Source organism: Dermochelys coriacea, chromosome 16 (genome assembly GCF_009764565.3).
Source record: "Dermochelys coriacea isolate rDerCor1 chromosome 16, rDerCor1.pri.v4, whole genome shotgun sequence".
NCBI classification, from domain to species: domain Eukaryota; kingdom Metazoa; phylum Chordata; order Testudines; family Dermochelyidae; genus Dermochelys; species Dermochelys coriacea.
The window spans coordinates 2,177,952-2,194,687 of record NC_050083.1 but is presented as its reverse complement, the minus strand read 5'-3'; the positions used below and the strand labels follow the sequence as shown (position 1 = coordinate 2,194,687).

At 48.7% G+C, this 16,736-nt stretch overlaps 1 protein-coding gene across 1 annotated transcript; it reads right to left on the bottom strand.

Annotated features, from left to right (window-relative positions):
• Positions 1-7,586: 7,586 nt before the first annotated feature.
• On the bottom strand, positions 7,587-9,699 carry LOC119844262 (NOTCH regulated ankyrin repeat protein). The gene has a single exon (XM_038374870.2). The coding sequence runs from the start codon at positions 8,934-8,936 to the stop codon at positions 8,592-8,594; it is 345 nt and encodes a 114-aa protein (XP_038230798.1). The 5' UTR covers positions 8,937-9,699; the 3' UTR covers positions 7,587-8,591.
• Between the last annotated feature and the right edge of the window lie 7,037 nt (positions 9,700-16,736).

Below are 16,736 nucleotides of genomic sequence, written 5' to 3'. Positions count from 1 at the left end.
CATGTCCTCCTCACCAAGACGCCCAAGAACGTGGGGGAGTCTCCGGGCACCCAGCCACTCCACTCCAGAGGATGGCCCAAGCAACAGAAGGCTGTCATTCAAACAGTTTTGATTTGTAGTGTGGCTACAATAAGCAATGTGCCCTTGTCTTTCGCTCCTCCTCCACCCCAACCGTACCCCACCTGGGCTACATTATCAGTTATCTCCCTTTTTTTTTAATTAATAAAGAAATAATGCATGGTATCAAAACAATAGTGACTTTATTTCCTTTCCCAGCTGTGACTGAAGTGGGGAGGGTGGTTGGCTTACAGGGAATTAAAATCAACAAAGGAGGCGGGTTTGCATCAAGGAGAAACAAACACAACTGTCACACTCTAGCCTGGCCAGTCATGAAACTGGTTTCAAAGCCTCTCTGATGCACAGTACACCTACCTGTGCTCTTCTAATTGCTCTGGTGTCTGGCTGTTCAAAATTGGCAGCTAGGCGATTTGCCTCAACCTCCCACCCCGCCATAAACATCTCCCCCTTACTCTCACAGATATTGTGGAGCACACAGAAAGCAGTAATAACAATGGGAATATTAGTTGTGCTGAAGTTTAACCTAGTCAGCAAACAGCACCAGTGAGCTTTTAAATGTCCAAAGGCACATTCTACCACCATTCTGCACTTGCTCAGCCTATAGTTGAACTGCTCCTTACTACTGTCCAGGCTGCCTGTGTATGTCTTCATGAGCCATGGGAATAGGGGTAGGCTGGGTATCCAAGAGTAACTATTGGCATTTCAACATCCCCAATAGTAATTTTCTGGTCTGGGAAGTAAGTCCCTTCTTGCAGCTGCTCAAACAGCCTGGAGTTCCTAAAGATGCAAGCGTCATCCCACACTGATGTCGGTGAAACATTCCTTGTGATCCACCAGTGCTTGCAACACCATTGAGAAGTACCCCTTGCAATTTATGTACTGGTTGGCAAGGTGGTCCGGTGACAAGATAGGGATATGTGTTCTGTCTATCGCCCCACCACAGTTAGGGAAACCCATAGCAGCAAAGCCATCCACTGTGACCTGCACATTTCCCAGAGTCTCTACCCTTGATAGCAGAACGTTAGTGATTACGTTGGCTACTTGAATCACAGCAGTCCCCACAGTAGATTTGCCCACTCCAAATTGATTCGCGACTGACCAGTAGCAGTCAGGCGTTGCAAGCTTCCACAGGGCTATCGCCACTCGCTTCTCAACTGTCAGGGCTGCTCTCATCTTGGTATTCCTGGGCTTCAGGGTGGGGGAAAGCAACTCACAGAGTTCCAGGAAAATGGCCTTATGCAAGCGAAAGTTTCCCAGCCACTAGGAATCATCCCAGACCTGCACAACTATGTGGTCCCACCAGTCTGTGCTTGTTTGCCGGGCCCAGTATCGGTGTTCCACTGTATCAACCAGCCCCCCTGCCACCATGATGTCCCAATTGCCACATCCCGTGCTTTCAGGAATGTCTGTGTCCATGTCCTCCTCACAATTGTCCTCGTGCTGCCGTCTCTTAGCCAGGTTCTGCACATATTGCAGTATAATGCGCAAGGTGTTTACAATGCTCACAACAGCAGCGGTGAGCTGAGCAGGCTCCATGCTTGCCGTGCTATAGCGTCTCCATGGGTAACCCGGGAAAAAAGGCGCAATATGATTGTCTGAAGTTGCTTTCATGGAGGGAGGGAAGGAAGACTGACATATACCCAAAACCACCCGCGACAATGTTTTTGCCCCATCAGACATTGGGAGCTTAGCCCAGAATTCCAATGGGCAGTGGAAACTGCAGGAACTGTGGGATAGCTTCCCACAGTGCACCGCTCCGTGAGTCAATGCTAGCCACAGTAGTGAGGACGCACTCCGCCGACTTAATACACTTAGTGGGGACATATACAATTGACTGTATAAAATCGATTTCTAAAAATCGACTTCTATAAAATTGACCTAATTTCATAGTGTAGACATACCCTGAGAGCCTTGACTACTACGTGGGCTGAGGGTGCTCAGTTCCTTGGCCTCAGTGTGCTTCCATTTCCCTCACTGTAATGGGGAAAATGCCCCTTGTGTCTCAAAGAGGGACTGTTGAGCAGCTCAGCTTGCGAAGCACCAAGTATTACTCTTGGGTGTCAGGTGTGGTACAGATTCTACCCAGTGCATAGGCTCTGAGCCGAGCTCTCTGGCCCTCTCCCACAAACAGGAGTATGTAAGACCAAAGGCAGAAGCCAGTTCTGCAAGCACTGTGCACCTGGAGCTCTCTGTGAACTCAATGGGAGCGCTGTTCTGGAGCGGCTGACGGCCTATTCCCATGGGTGCATCTGCTGTACTGACAGTGGCTCCCATGGGTTTGGATTCGTTAACGTTTCAAAATGAAGCTGGGACGCAGGTCAGAGTCACAGAGTTCAAGGCCAGAAGGGGTCACCAGCTGCCCCAGATGTCACACGCTACCTCCCACTCCAGCACACTAACCCAGAGCTTTGGATTCTTTACTATTTTGCCCCTAGAAGGCTGGAGCTGGAGAAGGCTGTCCTGGAGCTCCTAAGCTAGGCCTCACAAGAGCCTGGCCACTGCTGCTGCCTCCCACATGCTCACACTCCCGTTACCACCCGTAAGCACTAACCCCACTGAACTGGCCTCCCCCGACTCCTGGCTGCTGCTCAGAGCCCTGGGCAATACAAATGCACTGAGACAAAATGTTATGACTGGTGGCTTGGGAAGGTTTTTTCCTGATAAAAATGGAAGGATTATTAATGTGCTGCTCTTTCACCCCAGCCATACACAAGCTGCAAGCAGCCTGTGTGTAAACAGCAGCCAGCAGCTGCAACTGCTAAGTCACAACTGCATGCCCCCCTCACCGGCCGCTCCTGAGGCTGTTGCAGGCTGTTTGTGATGCTACTCTTCAGCATAGCTCAGTTTCCCAATAGCTCAAGAACCAACACCCATGCAGAAGCCGTTGCCAGAACAAGTCCCATTAGGGTAGGAAGCTCTGGAGGAAATTAATTACTTGTGGACACAGCTATTTTTCCTCCTCTAAGTGTTGTGAGGTTTGTAATTAGGCATTTTCAGTGCCAGCAAAATTATCATGAAAAATGCTCCAAAAGCAAAGGCCTGGTCCTGACTCAGCCAAACCTGCAATCGGCTTCCTTGCGAACACTGCCTCAGCCAAGCTCAAGTGGACAGCAAGCGCAGAGTGGGATCTTGCCTCCTCCATGTGCTGGGCCTTTGGGCAACTCTGAAGTCAAAGGAATACTGCTCTCTCCACTCCTCCTGCCCAGGGAAGACCCTTCCAAGTGTGGGCCCAACCTCAGACCATCACAGCCTATGGGAACCCACTGGGAGCAAAGCAGTGGAGTTAAGGAGCTGACCCCTTTTCAGGGGTTCAGAAGTGTTTGCTCCAGGCTGCAGCCTGGGCTGCAATTAGTTTAATGCAGCTTTCAAAATAAAAATCTCTTGCTTGCTGTAGTCAAGGGATTGGCAGCATTCTAGGGAGAGCTGGGCAGTTTCTGCCCCTTCCTGGCATTTAACTGAAATATGTTTCTAAATAAAACGTACAAGGTCTTACTTCATAAGGCATATCAGCCCGTGCTAGTATCACACCAGTACTGCACCGAGGCTGGTATCACACAGATGTGACCCAGACAATGCTGAATGTTTCCCAGAGCAGCTGGGCAGTCAGCTTGCTAGGGTTATATATACTTGTGTATTCACATTTTGGCAAACCACGCTCAGGGCTCTGGTAATGCACATCAGGAAGTGCTCTCTCACCAGCCTATGTGCAGGGTCCAAAATTGTTAGCCTGGGGCTTGATCCGGCATCCATTGAAGCCAACAGCAAAACTCCCATGGATATCCATGGATGCAGGATTGGGCATTTATAGAAAGATGGGGCAATCCCAAACCTGGAGCTAATCTCCACCAGTCCTTGGGAATATTCAGACTAGGGTCCTATGCTTTGCCCGATCCTGTTCCCATTGAAATCAACAACAAAACATCCACTGACTTCAATGGGTGTAAGCTCAGTTTCAGTAACAAGAGCCTTAATCTAGAAGCGTGCATGAATAGATCTTGCCACACAGCAGCAGAGAAGCCAGAATGCTTAGGACCTACAAGGCCAGAGGGGCTGGGCAGGACAGCTTACACACATTGCCACAGAGCTTGGGTTTTTCCATTTAACTTTATTTTCAGCACATTAAACTGAAACACTCCACTCAGGAAGTGACTTCAACTCCCAAACCCAGCAACTTAAAGTGTAACCTAAAGCACTCTCATCAGCCTGCGTGGCTCAGGGACAATGGGGTTTATGAAATAGTGTGCTGGGTGCGTGACAGGGAATATTTACATGCCCATTAGCCTGATCCAGGAGGTGCTCCCATAGACTTCACCGTGGGAGCGAAGAATGCCCAACACCTCACAGGATCAGAACCCAGATGGTGGGATTGAACGATGACAAAGCCTTACAACCCTCTGAATGACACCTCTGGGGTTTGTCTGATGCAAGAAGGCTGCTATATTTATTTTTCTATACAAATGAATGGAGATAGCAGTTTAATAACTTAGACATAGGATTTCAAATCTAGGGGATATAACTGTATTGAAGCCATGGCTAGAGGAAGACAGTATTTGCTCATCATCCTGATCTAAGCCAGCATATTAGAGGAATAATTAGCACAGAGGAAAATGCAACATGTGATTAAAAGAGAGAGAGAGACTAACTAGTTCACTGTCAGAAAATGAGAGTGCAATCCTGTAGCGTTTACAAGCCTGAGATTTATTCCACTCCCTGTTGCTTGGAAACGCTTCACAAATCTTTATTTACTCCAGAGTTCAACAGATGTGTTGGCTTTCCATGTTCCACATTTTCAAATACATTCAAGGGCACTTGGATGAAAGGCAGTGTACACCACAAGCTTCTGATCAACGTTTTCCACACCGGGCAGGAGCAATACCTTCGCAATGTAGCTACCTGCTTTCTTGTTCCAGGCACATGAGGAGTTGTCACTACCAAGACTGTAATTTCACTGATGTACATGTGGGAAAGAACAAACCAAAAAGCCACATTTTTTTTTATAAAAAGAAAATGAAAAATTTATTTATAAATTTCTCACTCTGGGGCTACAAGTCTATATCATACACTCAGGAATATGCTGTACTGTACAGACTTTATCCAGTTAGAAATGATCATATAGTGACCCACATACAGCTTCAATATAAGCCTAAAAATTCTTAACATTAATTAACATAATTAAAAAAGGTATTCGCATCTAGAGAAAAATCTACAGAAAAACTCCTTTCTGGAGCAATCTGTGCATCAGCTTCAATGTCTGCTTATTTCACTGACATTATCAATATATTCTTCTTACAAAAATAATAATAACAATAAAAAAGATGACTGCCAAAAGGTGACCAGTCATGCACAAAAGAGCCTCCCCCAACCTGTCTTTTTTCTTCTACTCCCCATTTTGGCATGAAGGGTCAGCAGCACTATGAGCCAAACAAGAGGGGGGAAAAAAACCTCATTTAAATTTGAATAAATCAGCATCCCTTTTATTTCTCAGGATAACAAAATATATATATATCTCTCTGGGGTTTGTGGGGTTGCATAGAAAATTGAAACTATAGGGACTAGGAAGGGCAGCAGCTTTTCAGTAAAATAAATTTAAAAAAAAAAGTGATGCAAAAATACATCAACGCACAATTCCAGAGCAAACCCCCTTCCCCAATGTACAATTTTCGAATTCTAATCATGCCTAAAGCTCCAATAAGCTGAAGAGGAACAATACTTTTCTTAAACTCACTTAGCAATTCACACAAGAGATTCACAGTCTTAATAGGTATTTTATAAAAATATAAATATGGGTTACATTATGTTGTCTTTACAACACTGGACAGAACTCCCTTTAGCATTGGGTTTATAACCAAGATTTCTTTAAAAAAATCAATCTAGAACTTGGCTTTAAAATACACGACGGTTTTAATATTATGCCATAAATGTTATGACATGTCATTGTGGCAAATCCGTTAGTTTAAAAAAATGTGCAACCGTCTGGTAACTGTAATAAAACCTCATTAGAAAAGATATTGTCCCCCCCTAACAGAGAAGCACCAACCATCTTCAATGCTCACAGAGAAAGTTTGCAAACTAAGAAGTTCCTTTTAAATTACAGCATTAACTATAGACACTTTCAAAAGGGCTTCTTCTTTTTTTTCAATCTGGAACTTTTTAATCATATCAATTGTTTAAGAGAGAAAAAACTGCAGGTGAAACCATCATAGACAAAGCAGAATATTCAGTGCAATGAAAAAAAACACCCATGGCAGACTCAAGTTTAGTTTTAAGACTAGAAAAAATGCATATTTTCCAAACCGTACTTTGAACCACTCACAAATAGCTTCAGACAAAACCAGGCACACAAACATCACCCACAAATATATACATATATGATAAATAGTTATAACAACAACAACAACAAAACAGTAGATAACTATTTTTTTAATTGTAATGGTTTGGATAAGGGGAATACGAGAGGATAGCAAGGAGATGGCAGTGATAAGGGGTTTAGTGCAGACAAACAAAGAGGGATAAAAGACCAACGGTGGAAAGGAGACTTCTGAAATTTTCTGCATTTTTTTAAGTGGATGTTATAGTGCCATGGCAACAAAAAGCAGCATTGCAATTACATGTGCAGTCACTTCCAAATGCAGGTTAAGATGGGTTCCTCTTCCGCCCTTTCCTTTATATAAAGTCAGATGGAATCAATCTGCATTGAGAAGCGTTCGGCCAAGTTTCACCAAAGTTAAAAAAAGAAAAAAAATCCCAAACTATTTCTCAGTAGTTTTCGGGTTGTTCTTGAAACTTTCCTCCTAGACTGCAGGGGGCGCTCACACTCTTTTCCTGTGCAAAAGCAATTCCTCCGCCTCGAGCGTTTATTTCATTTCACTTTTATTGTTTAAATCCGGGGTTCGCTCGCGTTGCACTGGAGAGAGAAAGATACAAAGGGAGCAAGTGTCTTTCCTGGGCCCTCAGCAGGCGGAATGGAGTCAAGAGTAGGCCTAAGCTGGATCCAAGGAAAGGCTGAGAAGAAGGAGGGACCAGCTGGGGGAAAGGGTCGGTCAGATTCCAGCACAGAGCCTCAGAAATCAGAGCTCAGCGAGCGTGTAAAACCAATGGGAGAAGACTGCAAAAGAGACACTTTTACACGCTTTGCCGCAGGGGGCTACAGTTCAGCGCAGCCGCCCCGCTCACGAGAGACAGAGCCTCTGCTCCTGCCGTACTTTACAAGTTGCATTGATAAAAAAAAAAAAAGAGAGAGGAAAGAGCACCGATTGGTTTTAAACACCTTACACTTTGATCTCCTAAAAATGCTGAAGTGAATTCACTCCTGAGCCAGAATGCTTTAAAATCAGGTTTCAGGGTAGCAGCCGTGTTAGTCTGTATCCGCAAAAAGAAAAGGAGGACTTGTGGCACCTTAGAGACTAACCAATTTATTAGAGCATAAGCTTTCGTGAGCTACAGCTCAGTTCATCGGATGCATCTGGTGGAAAAAACAGAGGGGAGATTTATATACACGCACACACAGAAGAACATGCTCAAATGCATCCGATGAAGTGAGCTGTAGCTCACGAAAGCTTATGCTCTAATAAATTGGTTAGTCTCTAAGGTGCCACAAGTCCTCCTTTTCTTTTTTTAAAATCAGGGACAGCCTCCAGGGACTGACAAGCCAGCAAACTGATCGGCTGGGGGGGCCCCAGGGCGGGGGGAACGTGAGCGCATTTTAAAGCATCTGACCAGATCTCTGACTGAAACCGTGAATGCTGTGAGCGCAGCCGAGGTAGATGGCCAAAAAAACCCCCAAACAAACAAACAAACAAACAAACAAACAAGATAGAAAACAAATTACAGTAGGAGAAAAAACCCTTGAAAGACAAAACCCCTTTGAAAGCAGTTAAATGGTTTTTCAGTAAAATCTTTGTGGGCCCCCAGATTTCTTTGCAAAAAACATGGAGTCCAAGCAGCTTTGTCATTGAAACAATAATAAACAATCAACCCACGCCCCAGCTCTGCCCTGTGTCCGGCGATGCGGCTGCTTTGCCCGCCCCGAGGCGGGTCAGTCACGGCTCCCGGACCGCGGCCCCCCAGCCCACAGGCGGCCGCCTAACCTCACCTGGGGGCCGGCCGCGGCTCGGGTCAGCGGGCTCGGCTGAGGAAGGCACCCTTGTCCCGGGCCAGGCAGCCGCGGGGAGGAAGGGCCCAGCCGCCCCTCGGAGAGGTCCCCCGTCTCCTGGAGGGCCGGGTCCTGCCCTGCCGGCCTCAGCTGGAGCAGCCCGCGGGGCGCAGCGCGCTGGCCCGGGGCGGCCCCTTGGGCGGCCGGGGCCGGAGTCCGCCGGGCGCCCCCGCGTGGGGCAGCCCGGGCGGCAGCCGTGTGCGCGTGCGGGGTGGGACGTCCCGGGGTTATCCGCTCCCAGCGCGGCCGGAGCAGACGCGGCCCCCGCCCCGGGGGGCTCGAGCCGCCCGCCCAGCCCGTCCTGCAGAGCGCGCCGCTGCCCGCCACGGGGAGCCCCGGCCCGGGCCCGGCGGCCGCAGCGTCACCGGCTGCCCGCGGAGTACTTGGCCTTGGTGATCAGGTAGAGCACGATGTCCTGGTGGCCCCCGAAGGCGGCGATGTGCAGCGCGCTCCAGCCGTCGCGGTTGGCCAGGCGGATGTCGGCGCCGAACTTGACGAGCAGCTTGACGAGCTCCAGGTTGCCGTCGATGACGGACTGGTGCAGGGCCGTCTGCCCCTCGGGCCCGAACGAGTTGACGTTGAACTCGCAGTTCGTCATGTTCTGCAGCAGCGACTGCAGCTCCTTGGTGTTGCCCTTGCGCACCGCCTCCTGGAAGATGCGCTGGCTCTGCGGGGCCGAGCAGGTGGACAGCTCCGTCTGGCTCATGGCCGCGGCCGGGCAGCTGGATCCGGGCGCAGCGGTGCCGGGCGGCCGCAGGTCTCCGTGCCCCGCGCCGCCTCACCCAGCTCGGCAGGGGCGCCCCGCGAGCCCGGCGCTAGGGGCGGGGGCTCGGCGCGCAAGCGGCGCGCCCTGCGGCTGGGAGCGCGGCCTCCGGACAAGCCGCTGGGCGCGGATGCTCATGGAAGCAGCAAAGAGCCGGGGCCGGGGCGCGGGGCAGCTCGGGGGCTGGCGGATCGGATCAGGCCCGGCTAAGAGACCCCCGGGGCCCCGAGCTTCCCCGCGGTACGGCTGCGCGCCCCCCCGCGCCCGGCCCAGCAGCTTCCGTGCGGCTCCCAGGGTGCGTGCGGCTGGCGGCCGGCGAGCGCCCCGCTGCTGCCGCCGCCGCTGCTATCCGCCCCGGCTGCGCATCCAGGTGGAGCCGGCGGCCGGAGGGGAAGCCTGGCTCGGTCCCTAGGAGCGGCGGAGCCCGGCCGGGAGAGGTGCAGCGTGGAGTCTCTGTCGCTGTGCCCGGAGCCAGGGGGAGGTGGGGGCAGCTGCTGTGCGTATCCCAGAGCGGGGCTCTTGTCTCGTAGCAGATCCCCCCGTTCCCTTAGTGCTCCCCCAGGCGGATCCCCCGCAGCCACGTCCCTGGGCGCCTTTAGAGGGCAGGATGCCCTGGGCAGCTCCTTTTAGGCAGCCTCTTATTTGCATAACAATAGCAAGGCTGTGACGCTCCCCCATATCCACAGAGGCGGGGAGGAAGGACGGTGATTGGATTTCACCCAACGGGGAAGGCGGGGGGTAGGGGATGGGACATTGATACATTACAGAGGGCGGAGCCCCCCCTCCCCCCCGGACCAGGCTGGGGGGAGGGGCGGTGATCGATGGAATGTTGATACGTTTAATTGAAGGAAAAAAACCCGCCCCCCCGTGACTAGGACCCTGTGGGGAGCTGAGCTGGGGGAGGGCAGGCATTGGGGTGTACGCATTGTGCAGTGCTCGTCTCCACGCATTGCAATGACCAGTTCGGAGCAGCCAGAGATGCTGTTTGGGCAGAAATACAGCACTTGAAATTCCCAGTTTCCCTGGATTTTATTTTTGTGACAGGGGCATGTAAAGCGTGTTGAGTTCCAAAGGCCAAGTGAGCTGTAGCTCACGAAAGCTTATGCTCAAATCAATTTGTTAGTCTCTAAGGTGCCACAAGTCCTCCTGTTCTTCTTTGCGAATACAGACTAACGCGGCTGCTCCTCTGAAACACGTGCAGAGCGCGACCCTATTTTCCATTCTGATCTACAGGTCGCGCTTTCCTTCTCGTGCCCCTAATGCAAAGGATCCGTGGCCTGTGGATTTGAAAATACTCAATACAGCTTGATCTGAAATAAACGTGGAAAGAATTCAAACCACGTAGGATTATTGCGCTCTCTAGCGGTAGGGGTCGCTAGTGGACAAAAATGGAAACCAGAGGGCTCTGAATTTCTGTGCTTCGCAAGGAAACAGCCTGCAGAGGGTGAAAGGGATAAGCGGCGTGACCCGGGGTCAGTTATTTACAGTGTGAAGAGGCAAAAACTCGGACTAGGACCCTCCTGCTTTTCCCCCTTTGTAAAACAGCAAGGGGACGTGTAATATTTCTCCCCACCCACGCCCCGCACCTTGTGCTACATAACTATGGAGCAGATTTGTAAGTGACACACAACACCAATGATAAACAGGTCGGCAGTTTTTAACGTACAAAAATGGGGAAGGGGCATTTATTTAGAAAATAAGGCAATCTCTTCTTTTCACCCCTCTGTTGATCACTGCAGGAAATGGGTTCCTTTTAACCACAGACTTTTACCTGTATTTTGTCTCTGGGGGAGTTGCCATTTGTTGCTCTTGTCTGTCATAATCTCCAGATCAGCTCATGTTATAATTAATCTTCTGAAAAGGGAGGCTGTCTTGACGACCCGTTGGATTCAGATGGCGGACTTTAGTACAACTAAGGAATTGCTGCCAATTTACTATTAATATGTTATTTCCCAATCCTCTAAATCCAACAATCTGTGAAGGCTGAAGATTGGTCATTAAGGAGACTACAAGTAATGAAACTCTTAGCCCCAGAAAAGCCAGGATAGGCTGTTGCACAAGATCCAGTAGAACCCTGTGATTACTCTGGTTTCTTTGGAGCACTCCCAAATCAGTGTGAGAGCTCTGATCATATTAATAAAAGCAAAAATGCTTTAAGAATATGGGTGCTGAAGAGATGCTGGGGGTGGAGAAGCAGGAGATTTTGCAACTAGTTTGAGGACCTCACCAGGCTAGTAAAAATATGAGAAAGCCATAGCCTCCTTCCTTGTGACAGTGCTAGCTTGCTACCAGTATGTTTAGTGCTTTAAAAGCCTCACTCCTTCTCTACAAATAAAAGGTATCACTTCTCTTTATATCATGTAATGGCAATTTTGAGATGTATCTTTGTCTTAAACATGGGTCAAGTTCTGCACTCAATTAGCCTGCCGTGTGACTGAAGTAAGTGTCAAGTGCCCAAACTCCAGGGTCAAAATTTGTAAGAACACTGCATTGAACTCCCTGTGTAACTGAGAGCAAAATCTAGCCCCATATTTTTAAATTAATGACTGCACCTTTTCTAATACATTTTTTCAGCAGCAAGTTCCAGCCATCAGGTTTCCTCTTGGTTTTTTATAGTTTTTTTATAGTTTATGGCTTGTCCTGTGGTTGCTGGAAATTAAAAAGAAATAATTCTTGATAGTTTACAGAACAAGATACACATCCTTGCATTGTATGGCATGTTACAACTTGTGTCCCCTTTGAAACAGTCCTGCTGGCATTCAGATTTGTGAGGGGATTCTCTCAACTTCCAGTGTGGGGCTGCAGTCAGTGAAAGGGGAAGAAAATTTATGATTGCATAAATATCTGAGCAGACTGCAAGCATGACTCCTCATACAGACCCCTCCTCCAAATAACAGCCTCAGTAATGCCAAGACCTGGAGAAAAGATATATACATACAGACTATTGGCCATGCATCCGTCAGTGCTTTATAGCCAGGTGGATAACATGGACTAGCAGCCTGAGCTAATACTAGTTAATATAATATTTAGCAAACAAAAACCTGAAGATCAGATAGCGTTTCTCAGCAACATTACACTACGGACATAGCTAACAGCAAATGCAATGAGGGAAGTACAGGCCAGGCCTGCTTTGGAGCTGTATTTGGAGATCAAGTGAAACTAGTTGAGGGCATTTTAGATGGAGCTTTCAATGGTTGAAACGTTGCGAAAGAGGATTTTCATTAGGGCTGTCAATTAATCACGTGATTAACTCAAAAAATTTATCACAATTAAAAAAATTAATCACAGTTTTAATCGCACTGTTAAACAATAGATACCGATTGAAATTTATTAAATATTTTGGATGTTTTTCTACATTTTCATATACATTGTATTCTGTGTTGTAACTGAAATCAAAGTGTATATTTTTATTACAAATATTTTCACTGTAAAATGATGAACAAAAGAAATAATATTTTTCAGTTCACCTCATACTAGTACTGTAGTGCTATCTCTTGTCATGACAGTGCAATTTACAAATGTAGATTTTTTTTTTGCTACATAACTGCACTCAAAAAAAAATATAAAACTTCAGAGCCTACAAGTAACAGAATCATAGAATCATAGAATATCAGGGTTGGAAGGGACCTCAGGAGGTCCCCTGCTCAACGCAGGACCAATCCCCAACTAAATCATCCCAGCCAGGGCTTTGTCAAGCCTGTCCTTAAAAACCTCAAAGGAAGGAGATTCCACCATCTCTTTAGGTAACCCATTCCCAGTGCTTCACCACCCTCCTAGTGAAAAAGTTTTTCCTAATATCTAACCTAAACCTCCCCCACTGCAACTTGAGACCATTACTCCTTGTTCCGTCATCTGCTACCACTGAGAACAGTCTAGATCCATCCTCTTTGGAACCCCCTTTCAGGTAGTTGAAAGCAGCTATCAAATCCCCCCTCATTCTTCCCTTCCACAGACTAAACAATCCCAAAAAGAAAAGGAGGACTTGTGGCACCTTAGAGACTAACAAATTTATTAGAGCATAAGCTTTCGTGAGCTGTAGCTCACGAAAGCTTATGCTCTAATAAATTTGTTAGTCTCTAAGGTGCCACAAGTACTCCTTTTCTTTTTGCGAATACAGACTAACACGGCTGCTACTCTGAAACCTATAAACAATCCCAGTTCCCTCAGCCTCTCCTCAGAAGTCATGTGTTCCAGTCCTCTAATCATTTTTGTTGCCCTCCGCTGGACATTTTCCAATTTTTCCACCTCCTTCTTGAAGTGGGGGGCCCAGAACTGGACACAGTACTCCAGATGACGCCTCACCAATGTCGAATAGAGGGGAACGATCACGTCCCTTGATCTGCCAGCAATGCCCCTACTTATACAGCCCAAATGCCATTGGCCTTCTTGGCAACAAGGGCACACTGTTGACTCATATCCAGCTTCTCATCCACTGTAACCCCTAGGTTCTTTTATGCAGAACTGCTGCCTAGCCATTCGGTCCCTAGTCTGTAGCGGTGCATGGGATTCTTCCGTCCTAAGTGCAGGACTCTGCCCTTGTCCTTGTTGAACCTCATCAGATTTCTTTTGGCCCAATCCTCTAATTTGTCTAGGGCCCTCTGTATCCTATCCCTACCCACCAGCATATCTACCTCTCCTCCCAGTTTAGTGTCATCTGCGAACTTGCTGAGGGTGCAATCCACATCATCCTCCAGATCATTAATGAAGATATTGAACAAAACCAGCCCCAGGACTGACCTTTGGGGCACTCTGCTTGATACCAGCTGCCAACTAGACATGGAGCCATTGATCACTACCCGTTGAGCTCGATGATCTAGCCAGCTTTCTATCCACCTTATCGTCCATTCATCCAGCCCATATTTCTTTAACTTGCTGGCAAGAATACTGTTGGAGATCGTGTCAAAAGCTTTGCTAGAGTCAAGGAATAACAGGTCCACTGATTTTCCCTCATCCACAGAGCCAGTTATCTCATCATAGAAGGCAATTAGATTAGTCAGGTCCTTGGTGAATCCATGCTGACACCTTGGATCCTCAGGATTGCCTGGTCCTGGGAGGGGACGTGAGCCGCCGCCGTCCTCCAGGAGATAGTCGAACCACCCGGATGACACTTCCACGTTCACCTTTGTCCGGGTGGAGGCCCATCAGTCGAGCCACTCCTGGTTGGACCGCATTTATTTATCACACTTCCGTCTTTCACGAGCCCACTCCTCCAGCATCCGGCCGGCCCCATTTTCTGACCATCTTTTAGCCACCGGGGTCAGCCTATTGGCATTTCAACAACAGCTTGCTGGAGGATGTGGGCTTCATGGCATCCTTCCGGGAGTTCTGGCTGGCCTGGAGTGTGCCAGGCTGCAGCCTCTTTTCCAGCTCCTCACCAATATTTATTACGCTTTTGGTTGCACTTTTCCCCTCACCTTCTTATCTATGCACTCCCTATCCGTGGCCCCACAAAGTCACGGGATCTCCTGGTCAACCTCCTCCTGGTCCTAACTAAAATGGCCATCTATAAAACCAGAGTGAGGAGGTTGGCCGATGGAGTCTCCTGTGACTGTGGGGCCTATTTCTGATCCTCGGTCCGTTCACATATCCGGGCAGAGTTCCTCTGGGTGGCATTCTCTGACTCCCTTGACGCCTTTGAGGAGCAGTGGGCGCTGTCCGGGATTCTCTGCTCAGTCTCTGTCCGGTTCCCTTCGTTTGACCCTTTGACCACACTCCTGTCCCTGTTATTTCATTAGTTGTCCTCTGGAACTTTTTGGTATCTAGGTCCTGTGGATCCCCCTTTTAGGCTGGGGGGGTTCCTTTAGCAGTGGACGGGCTTCGCCCTCCCACTTCCTGGATCCCAATAGGATTACTCTCCTATAGCCATCTGGCCCAACCCTATCACATATCCCCCCCTCCCCCCCAGCTCAACACTATGGGGTTGGGCAACTTGGGACATCAGGCAGTGTACTTGTGACAAGCCATCTGCATTGCCATGGTGGCTTCCAGCCCGGTGTTGTATGGTGAATTGGAAAGGTTGTAGGGACAGGAACCATCTGGTCACCCTTGCATTCTTCTCTTTATTTCACTGCATCCACTGGAGGGGTGCATGGTCGGTCACAAGGGTAAACCGTCGTCCCAGAAGGTAATAATGTAGTGTTTCCATGGCCCATTTCACAGCTAAGCACTCTCTTTCAACCACGGCATACTTCTGCTCTCTCGAGAGGAGTTTCCTGCTGAGGTAGAGGATTGGGTGTTCTTCATCTCCATTCATCTGCGATAGGACAGCTCCCAATCCTACTTCAGATGCATCTGTTTGTAAAATGAATTATTTGTTGCAGTCTGGGGCTATAAGCACGGAGTTACTGCAGAGGGCTGTCTGTAGATCCATGAATGCTTTCTCTGCGGCATCTGTCCACTTCACCATGTCTGGACCCTGGGCTTTTATCAGGTCTGTCAGGGGACTCGCTCTGGTAGCAAAATGGGGAATAAATTGTCGGTAGTACCCCACCACAGCCAGGAATGCCTGGACTTGCTTTTTCCTATTTGTCCGGGGCCAATTTTGGATAGCCTCTCATTTGTTTAGTTGGGGCTTGACCATGCCCCTTCCTACAATGCAGCCAAGATATTTAGCCTTGGCTAGCCCTATAACACACTGGGCTGGGTTGGCTGTTAGGCTAGCCCATCTTAGCGTGTCCAGAACCGCTTCCACCTTTCCTAAGTGGGTTTCCCAGTCGGGGGTGTGGATAACCACATCACCCAGGTATGCCGCTGCATAACTGGTATGGGGCCGTAAGAGCTTGTCCATGAGATGCTGGAAGGTGGCAGGTCCCCCATGCAGTCCAATAGGAAGAACAGTATATTGAAACAGACCCTGTGGGGTAGAGAATGCCGACTTTTCTTTCGCATCTTTGGCAACGGGAATATGCCAGTATCCCTTTGTTAAATCAAGGGTGGTCAAAAATCTGGCATTGCCTAGGCAGTCAACTAACTCATCAATACGGGGTATGGGGTATGCATCGAATTTGGATATCTCATTCAGCCGACAAAAGTCATTACAAAACCTAGTGGTGCCATCGGGTTTGGGCACCAACACAATCAGGCTTGACCACTGACTGTGGGACTCTTCGATGACTCCCAGCTCCAACATCCTTTTTACCTCTGCCTTGATCTCCTCCCTTTTTGCTCCCTGGGACCCGATAGGGCTTTAAAGTTACCTTTGCCCCAGGGTCTGTGATAATGTAGTGATATGCTTCAGTGGTCTGGCCTGGTTTGGTTTAAAACACGTCCTGATATCGGCTGATCATCCCAGTTACCTCCTTCTTCTGGTTTGGTGTCAGATCAGTGGATATCCTGATCTGCTCCTGCAGGTTATTTCCCTGGATCGGGGTCTGTTGAGCTACTACACATGCCTCTCGTTGGTGCCAAGGCTTTAAGAGGTTAATGTGATAAATTTGTTCTTGTTTCCAGCGTCCTGGCTGCCGCACCTTGTAGGTTACTTCCCCCAGGGGTTCAACCACCTCATAGGGCCCCTGCCATTGGGCCAGAAGCTTGCTTTCCGCCGTGGGTACCGACACCGTCACCCGATCCCCTGGTTGGAACTGTCCGACTTTTGCCTGGCGATTGTAACGGGTTCGCTGGGCCTCCTGCACCTTTTTCAAATGTTCCCGTATAATAGGGGTGACCCGGGCTCTCCGGTCTCACCTCTGCAACACGTGGTCGATTATATTTCTCCCCTCATTGGGTTTCTCTTCCCAGATTTCT

Bases quoted from the DNA above. Each gene is read 5' to 3' on its own strand.
- LOC119844262 (XM_038374870.2), bottom strand. From the start codon at position 8,936: ATGAGCCAGACGGAGCTGTCCACCTGCTCGGCCCCGCAGAGCCAGCGC.